The 21,061-nt window shown below is 42.5% G+C and overlaps 3 protein-coding genes across 3 annotated transcripts; all 3 read left to right on the top strand.

The window, feature by feature from the left end:
• Positions 1-3,008: 3,008 nt before the first annotated feature.
• On the top strand, positions 3,009-10,169 carry LOC129839062 (zinc finger protein 501-like). The gene is made up of 2 exons (XM_055906330.1): positions 3,009-3,610; positions 8,116-10,169. The coding sequence occupies exons 1-2, from the start codon at positions 3,271-3,273 to the stop codon at positions 9,162-9,164; spliced, it is 1,389 nt and encodes a 462-aa protein (XP_055762305.1). The 5' UTR covers positions 3,009-3,270; the 3' UTR covers positions 9,165-10,169.
• On the top strand, positions 10,168-12,263 carry LOC129839281 (uncharacterized). The gene is made up of 2 exons (XM_055906591.1): positions 10,168-10,359; positions 10,594-12,263. The coding sequence occupies exon 2, from the start codon at positions 11,301-11,303 to the stop codon at positions 12,261-12,263; it is 963 nt and encodes a 320-aa protein (XP_055762566.1). The 5' UTR covers positions 10,168-10,359; positions 10,594-11,300.
• A 3,827-nt stretch (positions 12,264-16,090) lies between these two features.
• Positions 16,091-18,564, top strand: LOC129839073 (uncharacterized). Its single transcript, XM_055906344.1, has one exon. The coding sequence runs from the start codon at positions 16,164-16,166 to the stop codon at positions 17,388-17,390; it is 1,227 nt and encodes a 408-aa protein (XP_055762319.1). The 5' UTR covers positions 16,091-16,163; the 3' UTR covers positions 17,391-18,564.
• The last annotated feature ends 2,497 nt before the right edge of the window (positions 18,565-21,061 follow it).

The raw sequence follows: 21,061 nt of genomic DNA, 5'->3' as shown, positions 1-21,061 counted from the left end.
GAGACGGAGTCTACAAACCACACAAGTGGCTCAGGTAGTGCAGTTAATCCAGGATGGCACATCAATGCTAGCTGTGGCAAAAAGGTTTGCTGTGTCTGTCAGCGTAGTGTCCAGAGCATGGAGGCGCTACCAGGAGACAGGCCAGTACATCAGGAGACGTGGAGGAGGCCGTAGGAGGGCAACAACCCAGCAGCAGGACCGCTACCTCCGCCTTTGTGCAAGGAGGTGCACTGCCAGAGACCTGCAAAATGACCTCCAGCATAGCTAATGTTAGTTGGCTTGCTAAGAAAACTGCATATAGCTAACATTCTTTGATATTTGGTTAGATGGCGTTATGTATTTCCAAAACGTTGGTTTACTTCAATCACTCAAGTCACGAGTGCAAACGATTAGTTTAATTTGAAGTTCTACATTTGAAGTTATTTCTGTTGTAGTTTACATCATAAGTAATAGGCTGGTCCTCCATATTATTTCACACCTGACTTTGGCATTATTTGGAATTCTGATTGGTTTTATGTAATAAGGTGTAACTTTGCATTGGGACTTAAAACATAAATTTCATTTGATATTTTATAAACATACACATACAAATTACAACACCATACAAACATTGACTACATCACATCTGTCCAGACACACTAGAACCCCCCCAATCTCCATTAACTACATAACACCTGCCCAGACCCACTAGAACACACCTCCATCTCCATTGACTACATCACACCTGCCCAGTCCGACTAGAACACACCTCCATCTCCATTAACTACATCACACCTGCCCAGACCTACTAGAACACACCCCAGTGGCGATTTTAGCATGTAAATCTTGGTGGGGCCTCCTGAACATTTTTTTAGATGCATGCCAGCAAGACACTACGCAACACAACACTTGCAGTAAGATGTTAACATGATCAATCCAATCAAAGCTACTGCACATATAATGTGATTTGACATCATTTTATCTGTGGCCAATGACCTTGAGCCTTCTTGGAAGGCCACTTGTAATATAACTCTATGGCAGGACCCAAAGGGCTGACAATTTGGATGTCTACCTTTACTAAGGACATAAACTTCACCACAACGTATTGTCACCATGAGTGACAGAACACTGAGTCAATTACAGCGCAATATTCCTATTTTTTGCAGGCTCGCCCACCACCAGAGAAAGCACTGAGCTAGGCTGAAACACCTGCCATTTGGAGCTGCCTTACTCAAGAATACAAGAAAGTTACTATGTGTGTATGCAAATTTATTAACTCAATGGTATATATTATTTTTTACATTGTATGTAAACTGATTTGCGACACTTATTAATGGCAAAATAACATGCACAAATTCTGGGGCTCTGCCCTGAATGACGGGTCGCCACTGACACACCCCCATCCCCAGCATCAATCTCCGCCATTTTATTTCTCTCCGTCACCCAAGCACTTTACATTTTTAGATAATAAAGAATTTGACCTTTCCACTGAGTTAACAGCGGAGGATTGGTTGATTTCCAGGTTTTAAGAATAGTATTGAAGACGATTGATGAGAAAAGTATCGTCCAACCATCGGGTATCTCAATGCATCCTCATATGCCATGCCTTGAATATACAGACAGACAGATTAAAAGTAATTTTACATTGTATAACTGTACTTCTGACAGCCAACTTTCTAACTCCGCCCATAACTTTATGACGTCATAACATTCCCAGAAGGATTATTGAGTCATTGTTAGTTTTACACTTAAGACATGACTCTACCACTCGTTGTGGTGTAGAATTTGTGAATTTTGTCTCTTATATAATGATGGACTATCATTTGTCCGAACATCACAGGCAATGGACTTTGATAAAGACTTCCAAAAGTGTTTCACAGTTTAAGATCAAATGAGTTTTAATTAATGGGGTTTCTCCCTGTGCACCTGTCAATGTAAATCCATTGAACGAGACAAGTTACCAGACAGGACATATTGCTAATGCTCTTCCCATTAATAACCTGAATGACAATTAACTTGTGGGTGGTGGTGGTGATGACGGCCTATTGGATGACGTCGTCCATCGGGATCCCCAAAAGAAGAAAACCCTCTGGACTGATCACTGGAGTCAGATGTGAAAGAGGAGGTTGATCATCAGGAGTCAGATGTGAAGGATAACACATGGAATCATGTAGTAACTTTGAGATATTTCAAAGCAGTCACCCTTTGCCTTGATGACAGCTTTGCACACTCTTGACATTTTCGCAACCGGCTTCATGAGGTAGTCACCTGGAATTATTTTCAATTAACAGGTGTGCCTAGTGAAATGTTAATTTGTGGAATTTCTTTCCTTCTTAATGCGTTTGAGCCAATCAGTTGTGTTGTGACAAGGTATGTGTGGCTCTCATGAGGATTGCCACAGGAAAGGAAGACCCAGAGTTACCTCTGCTGCAGAAGATACGTTTATTAGAGTTATCTACAACTCAGAATGCAGCCCAAATAAATGCTTCACAGAGTTCAAGTAACAGACACATCTCAACATCAACTGTTCAGAGACTACGTGAATCAGGCCTTCATGGTTGAATTGCTGCATGCAAAAACACTGTTTACAAAAGCTTTGTTAAAGAACAAGAACATTTGCTTTTCTTTCAAAAACAAGGACATTTCTAAGTGACCACAAACTTTTGAACGGTAGTATACATCTACATGATGTATTGTTACACCATGTAGGAGCAGTATAGACCTAGTCTGTTCATTATATACATCTACATAATGTATTGTTACACTTTGTAGGAACAGTATAGACCTACAGTAGCTAGCTACTTATTTAGATGTTGTTTGACTTAATGAAACTGCCTTACATGTGCTGTAGTAAAAAAAAAAATGTTCGCACTAATCAATCAACACATTCAGGTCCATTTAAAATAATATTTGTCTGAAAATAAAATATAATCCTCAACTGCGTTTTCCACTCCAGTCAGCAGACGGCGATGTGCGTCTTTCAGGCGATGCTGCTAGCGTGACGTATAATCTAGTGGACGGTTCTTCAGAAACAGCAAGTCAACCACCTCCGTAGTTTGTTAGCCAACATAGCAGAAAGATTCAAGCTATTTATACGCTTTCAGCGTATATTAGCTACTGTGTTTTAGACACACTTCTGTCGTATCTACTTGTTAACCTATTTAATTGAATATTACGTTATTTTTTATTAGTCAGCTATTGTAGCTGGCTGGTTAAGTTAGCATTAGCCTAGTCGCTAATGATAGTTAGCTAGCTAACCAGTGTTCCACTAGCTAGCTAACGTCCCCGAACATGAGCTCCCTAAACTACTCCCCTCCTGTTAAAGAAGAGGCGGTCTGCTGGACGGAGAAAGAAGCTCTGGGGCTGAACATTGTCGTGAAAGAGGAGAAGGAAGAGGAGGATGTCACAGTAAAACAAGAAGTAGAGGGTGAGGCTGTTACAGTGAAAGAAGAAGAGAAAGACGTTTCAGTGAAAGAAGAGGAAGACGCGTTCAGAGTGAAAGAGGAGGAGGATATTACAGTAAAAGAAGAGGAGAAAGAGGAGGATGCAGTTTTTGGAGTGAAGAAGGAAGGAGAGATTACTGTCACATTGAAAGATGAAGATGAGGAGATAGGAGATCTGATTAACACCAGTAAGTACTGCCTTAAATTTGTTTTTAACTTTGAATATTCGGAGTTGGCTCGTCAATACTGAGGGCCCTAGGATGATGACTAATATGTCTAGAATCAGAGAGCAAGCTACCCCTTGTTTTCTCCGTTCCGTTTCCAAAAAGTGACTTAACATATATATTTGAGAAGGGTCTATCTGCTGACCGCAGACTGGGGTTGCACGGCATGTACTGATTGTTATGTAGTGATGTTTTACTACACACCGTGCCCCCCAATAGTGCCATGTGAGAGTTGTGTTGGCTACACCAAAGATTATGGATATACTGACAAGATGTTTCTCCGCCATAACAAGGGGAGTCATTGTCCACAAAGCGGCACTGCGGGTTGTCTAGCTCCCGCATATCCTTTCTTTGGATTGGTGTATACATCTTATTATTGTAATCTATTGTTTATATTCTATGAGGGTTGTTGTCGTCAACCGCCTGTATTCAATGGAGAGAGATGCTAAGCTACTAGCATGAATATACATAGCGATCTGGAGACAACTCCTATAGTGTGTTTATTTAAAGTTGTCGATATGTCACGTGTCCACATAATAACTTAAGCATTACGAAACTTCTGTTAGATCAAGTAAACTTCATGTAGTAAATAGGCCATTCATTTTGTTGTTGACCAAATTCGAAACTTTCCACTTTGGGTTGATAATTGTTTCCACTTGGATACAACCTACTGTAGCCTAATGGCATGACCTAGCGAGTTACAACCTACTGTAGCCTACTGGCATGACCTAGAGAGATACAACCCACTGTAGCCTACTGGCATGACCTAGAGAGATACAACCTTCTGTAGCCTACTGGCATGACCTAGAGAGTTACAATCTACTGCAGCCTACTGGCATGACCTAAAGTTATAAAACCTACTGTAACCTACTGGCATGACCTAGAGAGATACAACCTACTGTAACCTACTGGCATGACCTAGAAATATAAAACCAAATGGATACATCCTACTGTAATTGCATGAGAAAATAATGGTACCAGTCAAAAGTAAGGACACATACAGTACCAGTCAAAAGTTAGGACACCTACTCATTCATGGGTTTTGACTTTATTTTTACTATTTTCTACAATGTAGAATAATAGCGACGACATCAAAACTTTGAAATAATACATATGGAATTTTGTAGTAACCAAAAACGTGTAAAACAAATCAAAATATATTTTATATTTGAGATTCTTCAAAGTATCCACCCTTTGCCTTGATGACAGTTTTGCACACTCTTTGCATTCTCTCAACCAGCTTCACCTGGAATGCTTTTTCAACAGTCTTGAAGGAGTTACTACATATGCTAAGCACTTGTTGGCTGCTTTTCCTTCACTCTGCGGTCCAACTCATCCCAAACCATCTCAATTGGGTTGAGCCCGGGTGATTGTGGAGGCCAGGTCATCTGAAAATCAAAAATTTTATCTCATCAGACCAAAGGACAGATTTCCACCGATCTAATGTCGATTGTTCGTGTTTCTTGGCCCAAGCAAGTCTCTTCTTATTATTGGTGTCCTTTATAAGTGTTTTCTTTGCAGCAATATCAACCATGAAGGCCTGATGGTCTTCTGAACTGTTGATGTTGATATGTGTCTGTTACTTGAACTCTGAAGCAAGCTTAGTGAGCTCATGGTTGGAGATGTTAGCTAGCTAGGCTAGTACTAACATATCCAGCCGGCTAGCTGACTAATAACAGCAACACTGTTAAAATTAAATCGGATAACTAACTCGGCGACAGAAGTGGGTTTAAAACACAGTGGCTAATATACACTAAAGCGTCTAAAGAGCTTTTTTTGTTCGGCTATTTTGTCTAGCAAGCTACGGAGGTGGCTGACGAACTGTTGCTGCTGCTGAAAGAAGCATTCCGTCCACTAGATTATACGTCACACCAACAGCATTGCCTTAAATTCCCACAATGCCATCTGCTGACTGGAGTTGGTAACGCAGTAGAGAAATATGTATATTTTATCTTCAGACAAAAAGTTAGCGTGTAGGAAACATGAGTTTTTACTCACCAATGTAACAACACAGTGTGGTTAAAGACTTAGTAACTTAGTTGTATTGAAGATCTGGTAACCTATAAGTACAAACCGTTATGTTTTTGCGTCATTACATTTAAAAAAAAATATTTGGGGATATATTTTAAACTACCCACAATTCAGTATTTCTCAACGTCATATGGAGGATCTACTCTGTGCTATCGAGACTGTATGCTAGCTCAATTTTGCAAACGTTAGCCACACCTCATGCTTTTCATGCACTGTATGGTTGTGTTATCTAGAGGGAACTCATTAGCAACGTAGGCTCTAGCACCTTCTTGCTGTGGTTTCAAACAAAGAGAAAATCATACCTGTTTGCTCCTTTTGACGTTTCAGAACCGACTGCAGACTAACTGATCTACAAATCACCTTGCATCATAAATAACTACTCATTGTTATTTATAAATCAGTCAGCTAGTCACCATTTACCCACAATGCAGCATGGAATTGATCATCTCGAACACGGCCTGTGGATTAGTCAAAGACATAAAAGCTATACTGCTACGGTGTGGCACGTCATCTATAATAATTTAATAATAATTTGGCTGTTATAAATTCTGTGATTCTCAAAGCTTTGAGTAATAAAACGATTTTTGACACTATTGTTTGGAAAGCGTCAATGCTTCAGGAAGTTGTTCCCCATCACTACTTTTCAGCATGTCTGTGAAGTAGACCACGGAAGTTTTGTACGTTTTTCCACCTTGGCTTACTGCTAGCGCGCTAGCTGACTGACATCTGGAATCTATCTATTTTGGATGTTGGGGATTTTTCCTGACATCATTCTGTATGTCTCTGCTCTTTTGATCTGCAGTCATGTTTTAGTTGGGTTTTGTTAGTTGGGTTCTAAGTGGTCTCCGGTATTTGGTACTCCAGCTCGCTGACCATAGCTAGTTGGCTAAATAGCTGATGTTAGCTGGCCCCAAGCATACTTCCAAAGTTGTGGCAAACTGGCTTAAGGACAACAAAGTCAAGGTATTGGAGTGGCCATCACAAAGCCCTGACCTTAATCCTATGGAAAATTAGTGGGCAGAACTGAAAAAGCATGTGCAAGCAAGGAGGCCTACAAACCTGACTCAGTTACACCAGCTCTGTCAGGAGGAATGGGCCAAAATTCACCCAACTTATTGTGGGAAGCTTGTGGAAGGCTACCTGAAATGTTTCACCCAAGTTAAACAATTTAAAGGCAATGCTACCAAATACTAATTGAGTGTATGTAAACTTCTGACCCACTGGGAATGTGATGAAAGAAATAAAAGCTGAAATAAATCTCTGCTATTATTCTGACATTTCACATTCTTAAAATAGTGGTGATCCTAACTGACCTAAGACAGGGAATTTTTACTAGGATTACATGTCAGGAATTGTGAATAACTGAGTTTAAATGTATTTGGCTAAGGTGTATGTAAACTTCCGACTTCAACTGTAGGTACCGTTACTGTGTTAAAACAGGGGCAATCGTGGGACTGATGTGGTGTTAAAGGGGAAATCTGAAATTTATCAACTGATCCAGGAAATCATTTTCTGAATGACAGTCAAATGACAAACATCACAACATGCAACAACAACCAAAGTGCTTCTTCAATCATTAATCTGGTAAAGACAGTTATGCCGTGCTCCACGTTGGATCCAACATCCCTAACAAATTGATGTTTATAATGTGTTAATGTCTGCTTGATTTTACTGTAGGGTCTCGTTAGTCTGTTTGGACACATTATTTTTCTCATAATGTGTAGAGACGTGTTCCTTGATGGATAGGCTATTGTACAACACACAGAGCTATTTTCCTTTATTCAGGACATTTAGAATGACAACACATTACAGAGTAGCCTAGTGGGATTATTCACAAAATTTTCTGGTGATCAGGTTATGAGATGTCATGACAAAGACATTTTAGTTTCCATGTTTCACCTGGAATATTAAATGATATATAGTCCAAGGTCTATGTTACTGTTAGGTGAAGTTATGGGTCCTACAGTAGGTCTATGTTGTTGTTAGGTGAAGTTATGGGTCCTACTGTAGGTCTATGGTATTGGTATAACTAGGCAGATATACTACATCCATAGCTATTGGTTTCCTCGTTAGTATGAAGGAGTTTCTGCAAACAAATTACGTGCTCATCACCCTCGTGCCACAATTTTATCACACACAGAAAGGGGCCTATATTGGAGAACAAAATTGGGGACCAGAAGTCGTCTGGCACACTGCTTTAACTTTTTTAACTTTAACTTTTTGCTAGCCTACAATCATCGATTTTACTACTAATGTAAAGGGATACAAAATATGACTATTGTTGCTCCCTTGACTGTCTTCAGACAATTGTAAAATAATTTAACAGACATCAATTGTTGTACAACTTCATGGGTACGTTCTGGGCATCACCATTTACCTCAGTGGATTTCTGTTGTTGTGGGCCTTTAACCATCTGTCTGACTTTGTTGTTCACACAGGAAAGATACGGGACTATCGTGGATCCTCTGGGGAGCCTCAACAACATCATGATGCTGTCGAGGCAGAGAAGAGTCTCTCCAGATCAGGACACCTCAAGAAACACCAGCAGAGACCCACAGGAAAGAAGCCTCACTGCTGCTCTGACTGTGGGAAGAGTTACTCAAGATCAGATTCACTTAAACTACACCAGAGAATTCACACAGGTGATAAATCTCACTGCTGCTCTGATTGTGGGAAATGTTGCAAATCGTCATCAGAACTTAAACTACATCAGAGAAATCACACGGGAGAGAAACCTTACTGCTGCTCTGACTGTGGGAAACGTTTCTCAAGATCAGATTCACTAAAACTACACCAGAGAATTCACACAGTTGATAAATCTCACTGCTGCTCTGATTGTGGGAAATGTTGCAAATCTTCATCAGAACTTAAAATACATCTGAGAAATCACACCGGAGAGAAACCTTACTACTGCTCTGACTGCGGGAAATGTTTCTCAAGATCAGATTCACTAAAAGTTCACCTGAGAATACACACTGGAGGGAAATCTCACTACTGCTCTGAATGTGGGAAGAGATTCAACTCTTCAGTAGACCTTAAAATGCATCAAAGAATTCACACAGGAGAGAAACCTTTTGGCTGTGATCACTGTGGGAATAGTTTTACTCAGCAAAGCAACCTGAAATCACACCAGAGAATACACACAGGAGAGAAACCTTATGGCTGTGATCAATGTGGAAAGAGTTTTTCTCAGCAAAGCAACCTGAAATCACACCAGAGAATACACAGTGGGGAGAAACCTTATGGCTGTGATCAATGTGGGAAGAGTTTTACTTTGTCAAGCTGCCTGATAGTGCACCAGAGAACACACACTGGAGAGAAACCTTTTAGCTGTACTCAATGTGGGAAGTGTTTTGTTACATCTGGCAATCTGATTGTACACCAGAGAACACACACAGGAGAGAAACCTTATAGCTGTACTCAATGTGGGAAGAGTTTTACTCAGTCAAGCAGCCTGATAGTACACGAGAGAACACACACACAGTAGAGAAGCTTCACCATTGTTCAGATTGTGGGAAAAGCTTTTCAACATCACAGACTTTGAAGCTGCACCAGAGAACACACACAGGAGAGAAATCTTATAGCTGTAATCAATGTGTGAATGGTGTTACTTGGCTAAACAGCCTGGTATCACACCAGAGAACACACACAGGAGAGAAACCTCTTAGCTGTGGTCAATGTGACAAGAGATACTCTGATAAAAGATCTCTGATCAAACATCAGAAAATACATACATGAAGAAGTTGTTTCATGATATCAATGAAATAATGTCACAATATAATGATGTCACAATGTAGAATGTTTTAACATTGTAGTAGGAGTATTTTAAGATGTCACAATGTAGAACCCTAAACGTTTGTCCCCTGTTCTATTGATTTCAACATGATATTGATATTAGCCTCAGGGGGAAAATCCAGGTTCTGAATTGAAAGAGTACTATTTATGTGATTTAACAATAAGTGATTAACAAAAGAAAAGAAGAGTCGTTACACTTACCACATTGTTGACCCACTTGAATCAAAATGCAACACTTCAAAATGTAGCGATCTGTTTTTCTACAAATTGTTCTCTAACCAGTGATGTACACATTATTCCCAGATTCCGTGTGGTTTTTGAGCTGTTAGTTTTAACAGGACGTGCAACCTCGTGTCCCTTCTGTCACACAATTGATTTCAACATGATATCGATGAGTGATGACAAATAAGACACAGAATAATAAACTGGTCTATAATCAATTTGATTAACAATCTGACATCACTCAATCACATCACTCACACTTCAAATGCTAATTATCTTTATTCCACTACTGAAGAAGCATGACTCAAATCACCTCATATTTCAAACATCCAGCCTGACAAAAGATACATGTTTTATTATTCCATGCCTCACCATTAAGTGAATTATTGCAACTACATATGAACAAAGGGGTGTACATTTGTTTTTTATATTTCATATTTACAATTCATGTAACATTTAGTAATCATAATTATTTATGCAAGTGTAACAGGGTTTTATTGGTGATTCCCCTTGCCACTTTATTGTTAAGCCAATGGGTTTTTGGTTTTAGTTTTGTCTTGCCGTCACCTACTCAACATGGCATCTTATTGGCTGGTTTGCGTAGCTTGCTTACGAGGGAGGATGTTTCATTAGAATCGTCCCAGTGAACAAGCACCAAACCAGCGGTAAGTTGTTGGTTGCAAAGCACTGTACATCAAAAGTGATTTTTATACTCCCAAGTGATGATTTAAGTGTACAATTTATATACATTTGTTTGTAAATGTTATTCGAACATCACACATAAGATGCAATGTTTTTTGGAGAATATTGGTTGTGCATTTTGGTTGTAAAGAATTCCCGCCAGTACTAGCTAGCAACTTACTGTGTCTGGTGGGGGGGGGTTCATATATTTTGTACAGTGCGTGAGTGCAGAGTTGGATGGTGAGCCGTGCATTGCATGACGTGCAATTTTGTGCTGTTCCTACCAGGTACATTGTTAAAGATATTATATTGTATATTGTAATTGTATTATTATGGTAACTACATGGCCCAGTGAACAAGCACCAAACCAGCGTGCGTGAGTGCAGAGTTGGATGGTGAGCCGTGCATTGCATGACGTGCAATTTTGTGCTGTTCCTACCAGGTACATTGTTAAAGAATAAATCTCCATGACGGGTGCTACATGTTGGAATTCGTGTCGAGGATTGATTGTACACAACGCAAGAAGAGTACTGTTACAGTGGTGCCGTGACCGTTCTTCTGGATCGGATCATCCTTCGCTGGATTTCCATCTCAGAACTTCGCCGTGGTTGCCGTTGAAGAACCAGATAAGACGTTGCTGGTGCAGTATAGTGCGATATCGCATTTCGCCACAAGAGGGCGCCATCAACGTTTTATTATCGAAATTGATGATTTCTCTGGCTGAGACACTTCACAGATAAACGATATAACTTTTGTGTTACTTGTTTATTTGAAATTCTAATGTATATCTGATATGAGTAGGGTGAGTTTTACCTGTGTACTAGATATAGGTTAGATTTTGACGTGAGGTTAAAGAAAGAAATATATATATGCATTTTTTTTGCTAGTTACATTTTTATTAGTGTGTTGATTTCCCATTGTTAAAATGGAAGGTGTTGGGAGAGGTAGGGGTTTCCTGTCATTTAATCTGTCACCATCTGTTGGTAGGGGTTCAGGCAAAATTCCAGTTGCTTCTACACCTATGCCTAAACTGGAGGGTTTTGGGAGTTTTGATGATAGTGTACCCATGGAAACGCCCAAGGATGTGTATGACAGAGTTTTGCCAAATACAGGGAGTGGGGAGGTCTCCATGGATTTCATAGCAGACATAGTACAGCAGATTGGTCATTCCATTGGGGAGAACATTGCCTCCTGTTTGGAGTCAAAGGCAATTGTTGGACATGTTGGGGACAATGTTATGGGGAATGCATGCAGCTCTAGGGGTTTGGATGTGTCAGGCCTGAACCTGGTATTGAAGTCTGATATCAGGGAACCAGTGTACTTTCGGGGGGATGGCTCTGAAAAGTGCACAGTGCATGAGTGGGAGGATATGGTCATGGTTTACATGCGTAAGAGGGGCGTATCTGTGATGGACCAAGCTGTTGAGGTTATGGGTAGGCTTATGGGAAGGGCCCGTGATGTTGTTAAAGTGGGCATACGCAGCAATCCCTCCGTTGATTTATCTAAAGGCCCGAGTCCCATCTTTGACATACTGAAACAACATTTTAGTGACACTGCTTTTTCAAGCATGCCCCTCGCTGACTTTTATGCCACATTACCTCTGACTGATGAACAACCATTTGAATATTGGCTCAGACTGAACAGGGCTATGGAGGTTGCTGAAGATTGTCTAAAGAGACAGAAAAAAAGGGTTGAAGACCCATCTCGTGAGCTCACAGTCATGTTCATCAGACATTGCCCTAACGCTGAACTGTCCCTTATCTTTAAGTGCAAGCCATTACAGCAGTGGACTGCTGCAGATGTTCATGAGAGGCTGGATGAATACAGGAGGGAGCAGAGGTACTCTCACTTATCTAAGGTGATCCCAGCCATCACAACAATGAAATAGGAAGTTGGTGCTGTCATGCCGATCACCATGCCTGCTGTGAGGCCCATCATGGAAGTACCCAATACGTTGCCTTACCCAGCCCAGACTATTCAGGGCTCAGCTGAGCCGATGGAACGTATCCTTGCAATGCTGGAGCGTGTGCTGGAGCAGAGACCACAACAGTCTGACCATAGGTTCCAGAAAGGGAATAGGAGCAAAGTGAAGTCTAATGGGCCATGTAACGTGTGCGGGGATGCTGGACATGATACTTACTTTCACTGCAGGGCCAATCACCTCTGCTTTCTTTGTCATGTAGCTGGCCACGCACGCTCTCAGTGCCCCAAGGCCGCAGCTCTGAGCACAGCTGGTGGAGTCCCTACAGTAACCACTGCTCAGCTTCCGGGAAAACTAGTAGGCCTGCATGTAGAAGGGGAGAGTGTTGGGCCTTTTGTAGAGTCCCCATCGGTGAGAGCTGTTGATTTGGAGTCTGTATATAAAAGTGTTTGTGACGAAATGGAGACTGAGAAGAGTATCATAATGCAGAACACACAGAGGCTTTCTGCACATGATGATTTATTTTATGCCAAGGTGTTAATAGGAGGAGAAGTAGAAGTGAGAGCTATGCTTGACAGTGGATCCATGGCTTGTACCTTGAGCTCTAGGGTCTTACCTGAACTGTTGCGTGCAGGAGTGTTGAAAAGTCCATCATTGAGTCCTACAGAGGTAGTCTTGGTTGGTTGTGGTGGGTTGAAGACGAGGCCTTTGGGAGTATGTGAGCTGGAGATGGAGGTGTACGGATGTAGAGTTGCCGTGCCTACACTGGTGGTTGAAGGCCAGAGTGATGACCTCATCTTGGGCAGCAATCTCCTAAAGCACTTGATTCGCCACCTGAAGACGGATGGAGATCTCTGGAAGAGGGTTTATACTCCTGTGTGTGACGGGGGTGAGGAGAGCAAGCTAATCAATATGATGGCTAATGTGGAGAGATGGAGAGACAGTGAAGTACCTGACAAAGTTGGAACTGTGAGACTAAAAGGGGCGGTGACTCTAGAGCCTATGCAGGAGCACTTAGTCTGGGGCAGACTACGAAACACTCAGAATGTATCAGCGGGCAGTGCTGTTCTCATTGAGCCCAGCAGTTCAAGGTCAACACCAAGGTCAATACTGGTAGGGAGGACAGTAGCTCTATTGCGGGGGGATGGGTGGCTCCCTGTTAGAGTGATAAACCCTTCTCAGAAGACAGTGACTTTGAGACGAAACGCCACTCTAGCCGATGTCTTTCCTTGCATGGCTCTAGAGGACTTTGACTGTTCGTGTGTGAATGATGATTCATCAGCAGCTTTGCAGCAGCAAGTGCAGAGAACGGCTGATATACTCACTGACTGCCAAGATGACTTGACACTGACTGATGACGGTTCCAGCCAACTTCACGATACTGACGGACCTGACAGTTCAAGCGAGCCTGAGGTCTTACGTGACTTAGGTTTGACTGATATTGATGTCAACTCCTGTCAAGCGTCTCCTGCTGGTAAGAAGAAACTCATCCAGCTCATAGCTGAGTACCAGTCTATTTTTTCCAGGCACAAGTTGGATTGTGGAAAAGCTTCCGGATGTCTTCACCGCATTCAACTGAGTGATGAGAAACCCTTTCGGATGCCCTACCGACGCCTTTCACCAAATCATTATGAGAAACTCAAACAAGCATTGAATGAGATGGAAGAACGTGAAATCATAAGGAAGTCTAGTAGTGAGTTCGCCTCTCCCCTTGTCCTTGTATGGAAGAAGTCTGGAGACCTGAGACTCTGTACTGATTTTCGTTTGCTCAATGCTCGCACCATCAAAGACGTCCACCCACTCCCTCACCAGGCTGACGCACTGGCTGCTTTAGGTGGAAATGCCTTTTTCTCGACAATGGACCTTACCTCTGGCTACTACAATGTGGAAGTGCATGAGGATGACCGGAGATTCACAGCTTTTACGTCGCCATTTGGATTGTACGAATACAATCGTATGCCACAGGGGTTATGTAATAGTCCTGCAACCTTTATGAGGATGATGCTAAACATCTTTGGAGATCAGAACTTTCTTAGCCTGCTGTGTTACCTTGACGATGTCTTGGTCTATGCGCCCACTGAAGATCTGGCTATACAGCGCCTGGAAATGGTTTTTGAGCGTCTCAAGGCTCACAACCTGAAGTTGGCGCCAAAAAAGTGTAACTTTCTGCAGAGGTCTGTGAAGTTTCTGGGGCATATCATTAGTGCGGATGGTGTAGCTACAGACCCTGAGAAGGTGAGGGCCATTACAGGAGTAACAGAAGCTGATCTAATGGAAGATGGCACTGACATTCCATCTCAGAAGAAATTGAGGTCATTCCTTGGGATGGTGGTGTATTATCAACAGTTCATTGAAGGTTGCTCGACCATTGCAAAGCCTCTCTTTGGATTGACTACTGGACACAAGGCTCCACGCTGGAAAAAGAAGCGACGCTCACCTGTCAGGAAGTTGACGGCTGCCGACTGGACAACAGAATGCAGACAGGCCTTATTCCAGCTAAAGCAAGCCTTACTGGACCAGGTTTTGTTGGCCCACCCCAACTTCGAAAAACCCTTTCTACTCTCGGTGGATGCGTCCAGCAATGGCTTAGGTGCTGTGCTGTCCCAGGTGCAGGAACAGGGAGCTACAGCGAGACCTATAGCCTTCGCGAGCAAGTCCCTCAGTTATGCGCAGTCGAGGTATCCTGCACACAGGCTCGAGTTCTTTGCCATGAAATGGGCTATCTGTGACAAGTTCCAGCACTGGCTACGGGGACAGCAGTTCACGGTATGGACAGATAATAATCCCTTGACATACATTCTGACCAAAGCAAAGCTTGATGCTTGTGAACAGAGATGGGTCGCCAAGCTGGCACCGTACGAGTTTGACATCAAGTACATCCCTGGAAAAATAAATGTTGTTGCAGATGCTTTGAGCAGAGAGCCCTTCGTACGACCCAGTGCACTCCATCGCCTGACAAGGGTCCCGTACGAGACCTTACTAGCTGAAGCCGACGCTGTGCGCACAGACAGAGTGCAAGATGTGTTTCGCTGGTCCAGCCACCCCTTTGACAAAGCCTCTGACTCCAACGAAGTGGTCATTAGCTGTCAGGCTACTGTTGACCCATCTGGTGCTTTATCAAGACATGAAGTTGCAGCTGTTCTTCATTCACACAGGTGCTGGGGGGATGAAGTGGGCTCACATGCACTGCTGTTGCCACAGCTTCCACAGGCTGTTATGCCATCAGAGCAGACCGATGTCGATGTTCTGCCACACGACCGACTGATGAGTAAGCAGCGTGATGACAACGTGATCAGCAGAGTGATCTTCTTTGTGGAGAGGGGGAGAAGACCATCCCGGAGAGAGCGTTCCCATGAGACTGTTGAGGTTTTGTGTCTTCTCAGAAGTTGGGACAAGTTGACCATGAAGATGGGTGTACTGTATCGTGTTTCAAGGAATGTGGTTACAAAGAGGAAAACGTATCTGTATGTGGTTCCAGCCTCCATGAAAGCAATGGTGTTGAAGGGTGTCCATGATGAAGCTGGTCACCAGGGCCAACAGAGAACAGTCTACCTGACAAGACAGAGGTTCTTCTGGCATGGCCTGGAGAGGGAGGTAAAAGCATATGTGAAGTGCTGCAGGAGATGCGTCGTGAGCAAGACTCCTGAACCGGAAGCGAGAGCTCCTCTTGAGAGCATAATAACAACTGAGCCTCTTGAACTAGTGTGCATAGACTTCTGGTCTGCAGAAGATTCTTCAAACAAGTCCTTGGATGTGCTCGTTGTTACTGACCACTTTACCAAATTGGTTCATGCCTTCTTGTGTCCGAACCAGTCTGCTAAGTCAGTAGCTCATCAGTTGTGGAACAACTATTTCTGTGTCTACGGGATGCCTCGCCGTATACATTCAGACCAGGGAGCCAACTTCGAGAGCGCTTTAATAGCCGAACTGTTGAGTGTTGCAGGTGTTCAGAAGTCTCACACCACGCCGTACCATCCGATGGGGAACGGGTCCTGCGAAAGGATGAATAGGACGTTGGGAAACATGATCCGGGCCCTGCCAACGAGAGCAAAGCACAGATGGCCTCAGGCGCTGAAGTCCCTCACGTTTGCGTACAATTGTACAATCCACGAGACCACAGGCTTTGCCCCTTTCCTGCTAATGTTTGGGAGGACGCCAAGACTGCCTGTTGACATAGTCTTTGGCTCTGTCATAGAGAACCCAGAAGTTGTCGACTATGACCAGTTTGTTCAGTCTTTGAGGAGAGATCTGAAAGAAGCCATGAATACAGCACAGGCATCTGCAGCGAAGCAGTTGAAGAGGCATGCTGACCTTTATGACAGAAGAGTCAGAGGAGCACCAGTGGAGATTGGTGATCGAGTGTTGCTGGCTAACAAGGTGGAGCGGGGAAAGCGGAAGCTCGCTGACCGTTGGGAGGATACTGTCTACCTTGTCACTGGGTTGAATGCTGACAGCCACACTTTTAAGATTCAGAACAGCTCCACTGGACGGGAGAAGACGGTACATCGCAACCTGATAATGCCAGTCAACTTCCTTCCTCTTCCCCATGCTGCCGTTGATGAGGGAACAGACATGTCTGGTTTAACAGAGTCTGAGGGCATGAATGACAGCCTTATGGTCTCAGCTGCCATGGACACTGCAGTGGATGATGATGCTGAGTACAGAACGAGAGTGTGGGTGTCAGAATTGCCTTCTGAAGGAACAGGTGACACAAGCCTGGAGGGTGATGTGCGATCCTTGGATGCTCAGGATATTCCACCTTTGGATTCTGTGGAAGATATACTGCAGCTGGAAGTTCTGCCTCGGTCAGAGAGTCTTCAAGAATCTGACCGAGACCGTAACAGTGTAGTGAGTGAGCTAATTGACCAGTCTATTTACGATATCCGTACTGACCTACCAAACTCGGACCATTCCTTACCTGATCAGTTACAGACGGACTGTGTTGACAGTCCCACTATTGCAACAGTACACAACACTGTTACCTCTTATGCAGTTGAAGGTAGTCAGGGTCGTATTAGGTCAAGGGCAGGAAGACTATTTAAACCAGTGTCAAGACTGATTGAGATTATGAATCAGCAGACAGTTAGCTCTTGAAGGTTTAATATGTGAATAGAGGGTCAATGGTATTGGCATCTTTTATTTGTTTTGCTTTTACATCATTGTGACCATGATTAGAGGTTGCAAGATGGTAATGTGACGGATATGATCAACTCTCTTATGGTAGTTTATTTTATTACTTGGATGTTTTAAAGTCACTGAGTGTACTTAACATGTAACAGGCATGTTTACCTATGAGGGCTAAGGGGATTGATCAACCGCTTTTCACTCTAATTCTCAAGGAGAATAGTCTAATGACTGGAATATTTAGTGACTGATTTAAAGCAGGGTCTGCATCCTTGATATACACAGCTTTACCTTTTAGTTTCTCTATTAGGTAGTATAAAAATATATCAATTTTTTTTTTTTCTCTGAGTTATTCTGTACATATGTTGAGTGTCTCTGTATCTGGTATGTTTGCACAGTGCCGTTTTGTATTTTTTTATTATTTTTCTTTGCAAGTGGAATTCAGTAGGGGGGAGTGTAACAGGGTTTTATTGGTGATTCCCCTTGCCACTTTATTGTTAAGCCAATGGGTTTTTGGTTTTAGTTTTGTCTTGCCGTCACCTACTCAACATGGCATCTTATTGGCTGGTTTGCGTAGCTTGCTTACGAGGGAGGATGTTTCATTAGAATCGTCCCAGTGAACAAGCACCAAACCAGCGGTAAGTTGTTGGTTGCAAAGCACTGTACATCAAAAGTGATTTTTATACTCCCAAGTGATGATTTAAGTGTACAATTTATATACATTTGTTTGTAAATGTTATTCGAACATCACACATAAGATGCAATGTTTTTTGGAGAATATTGGTTGTGCATTTTGGTTGTAAAGAATTCCCGCCAGTACTAGCTAGCAACTTACTGTGTCTGGTGGGGGGGGGTTCATATATTTTGTACAGTGCGTGAGTGCAGAGTTGGATGGTGAGCCGTGCATTGCATGACGTGCAATTTTGTGCTGTTCCTACCAGGTACATTGTTAAAGATATTATATTGTATATTGTAATTGTATTATTATGGTAACTACATGGCCCAGTGAACAAGCACCAAACGAGCGTGCGTGAGTGCAGAGTTGGATGGTGAGCCGTGCATTGCATGACGTGCAATTTTGTGCTGTTCCTACCAGGTACATTGTTAAAGAATAAATCTCCATGACGGGTGCTACATGTTGGAATTCGTGTCGAGGATTGATTGTACACAACGCAAGAAGAGTACTGTTACACAACCAACTAACAATTTTGGGGTAAAATTATATTGAAAATGTTATCCTGCTTTTAGAATATCAGGGATCATTCTCAGATGTGCCAACCCAAATGTACTAGAGCATGACATTGGGGACTGGGCCCCGATCCAACAACATGCCTATCGAGATATTGCAGGAGTTTGCTCTTGAAATCAGACATGACTAATACAATTCGATTTTTGTTGGGCGTTCCAAGGGGACGAGAGTTCTAGAAGCTAGTGGGTTTTAGGAAGACGAGAGTTCTAGAAGCTAGTGAGTTTTAGGAAGATGAGAGTTCTAGTAGCTAGTTAGTTTTAGGGTACATATATTAAGAAAAAGGAGAAAAAAAGATTGTTTATTATTATTTAGAAATACGTGTTTTTTCTTGTTGACAGCAAGTTGTTTTCTGTTGGTGAGCAAACTTAGGATATATTTGTTGTCTTAAGGGGGAAGGTGTTACAGGCTTTGGTTTTTCCATTTATGTTTTGGGGTTGGACTTTAGCACGTATAGCTCGTTAGCACGTAGGACGCACTGATTGGTGTCACCTCGGTAGTCAGTATGTGTTACACCTGTGCTGGCTTGTCCATCTCGTTAGTGGGAAGGTGTTTCACTTGAGCTGGTCCAGGTTCTATTTAAGAGTGTCTGGCCCAGTGCTCCAGTTGTCTTGATAGATGTGGAGAGTCAACACCTTTAGTTGCGCCACCTTTTTGGTTTGCTTCCTGTCTTTAAGTTTGCTGTGGGTTTTTCTTTTGTTTGCCTCTTCTTGGGCAGATTTAGTGGGTGTCATGGTGGGTGGCTTTTAGGTCCCAGTTGTTGTTACTAGTCAACTTCCAGTGGACACCCCCATAGTGTCTTTCAGAGCCCCTCCTAAAAAACAAACTAATATTTTTAGGTTGGATATTGCATCCAATTAATATTTTAATCAATGGAATTTCCTTAATGTTCATTTGTCTTTCAGTTGTTAGTCTTCTGTTTGCTGTGTACTAAATATTTTTGTTTATTTTCATTTTTTTTCTTCCTGTGAAGCCATTGTGTTGCATCCATGTCTGAAATGTGCTGTATAAATAAAGCTTAATTTGATTTCAACAAATGAACCCAATGATTGACCAATCAACAGACTCTAGGTCCCTCTTAGTATGAAAAACTATCACTTTTCAAGCCTGCTGAAGGCCTGGTGGAGTGGTAAACACCACCCCCGGCTCTACCAGGGGCTTGAGGTGGTCTCCCACAGCTCTGCTGGTGGACTGGTGAACCCCACCCCCGGCTCTACCAGGGGCTTGAGGTGGTCTCCCACAGCCCTGCTTATGTCATGTTCTGTGGCCTTGCTGTTCCATTTCTTGACCTCCCCTGCAACACAGAAACACATTTAGTCATATTATATAAAACACTCAAAGTAATGGATATGGAGCATCTACAGCCTCAGTTACACCTGGCACCTAAATGTGACTTCTGTCATCTGATCACTCCAAGCTGAATTAGGTTCAGATCTACCAGGATGGGCCTTTAACATAGTCTGGATGCAGTCAGGCCACTGAATATGCATCATCAATGTAAAGAGATGGGGTGAATGAGTGGGAAAAAGTACATTTTACACAAATTATCTTATTAATAACAAAGAACAAATGTTTGTGTCTGAGGGGAAATTAACTTTCATACAGCCAAAAGGGGTGACAAATTACACCAATATCAGTGGACAATTTGCACTAATGTAAATAAAAATGGATGGAACATATTCCTTTTTGCTGACGTGATGAACCGCTAAGGGGACCTACATTTTTACCATCTAAACCATGTGTGACCTCTCACCTCTCTGGCTGTAGAAGTGTTCTTCCTAACCAGTCCCTCAACAGCTCTCTGACTGAGCTACACCCTCACTGGGTCTTCAGAGGAGAGGAAGGCTGAGGAGGGATGGAAGGATGAATCGATCAGTCAGTCAATAAAGTTTAGAGCTGCTGTCTATGCTGTCTGACAAAATCACTATTTTAGTAGTTCATTAAAGTAAATAAGGCTTTATGACTGCTGAATACCAACTATCAATCACTTAGATCATGTATTTTCAGGTAGAGATACATCCTTGGGACGTCCCTAGCCCATTGAAGTTGACATTTAAAATGGTTAAGGTAGGGTTTAGGGTAGGAATGTCCCAAGGATTCCAGATAGCATTGACCATTGTGCATTCTTCTGTCTCTTTCTCTCTCAGATCAATGAGGTTGGATCCCAATACCCATGTAAACATAGCTTTCTGACAGATCAATGAGGTCAGATCCCATGTAAACATAGCTTACTGACAGATCAATGAGGTCAGATCCCAATACCCATGTAGACATAGCTTACTGACAGATCAATGAGGTCAGATCCCAATACCCATGTAAACATAGCTTACAGACAGATCAATGAGGTCAGATCCCATGTAAACATAGCTTACTGACAGATCAATGAGGTTAGATC

Source organism: Salvelinus fontinalis, chromosome 40, assembly GCF_029448725.1.
Source record: "Salvelinus fontinalis isolate EN_2023a chromosome 40, ASM2944872v1, whole genome shotgun sequence".
NCBI classification, from domain to species: domain Eukaryota; kingdom Metazoa; phylum Chordata; class Actinopteri; order Salmoniformes; family Salmonidae; genus Salvelinus; species Salvelinus fontinalis.
Note: the sequence above shows the minus strand (reverse complement) of the source record. Positions and strands in the feature narration are given on the sequence as shown.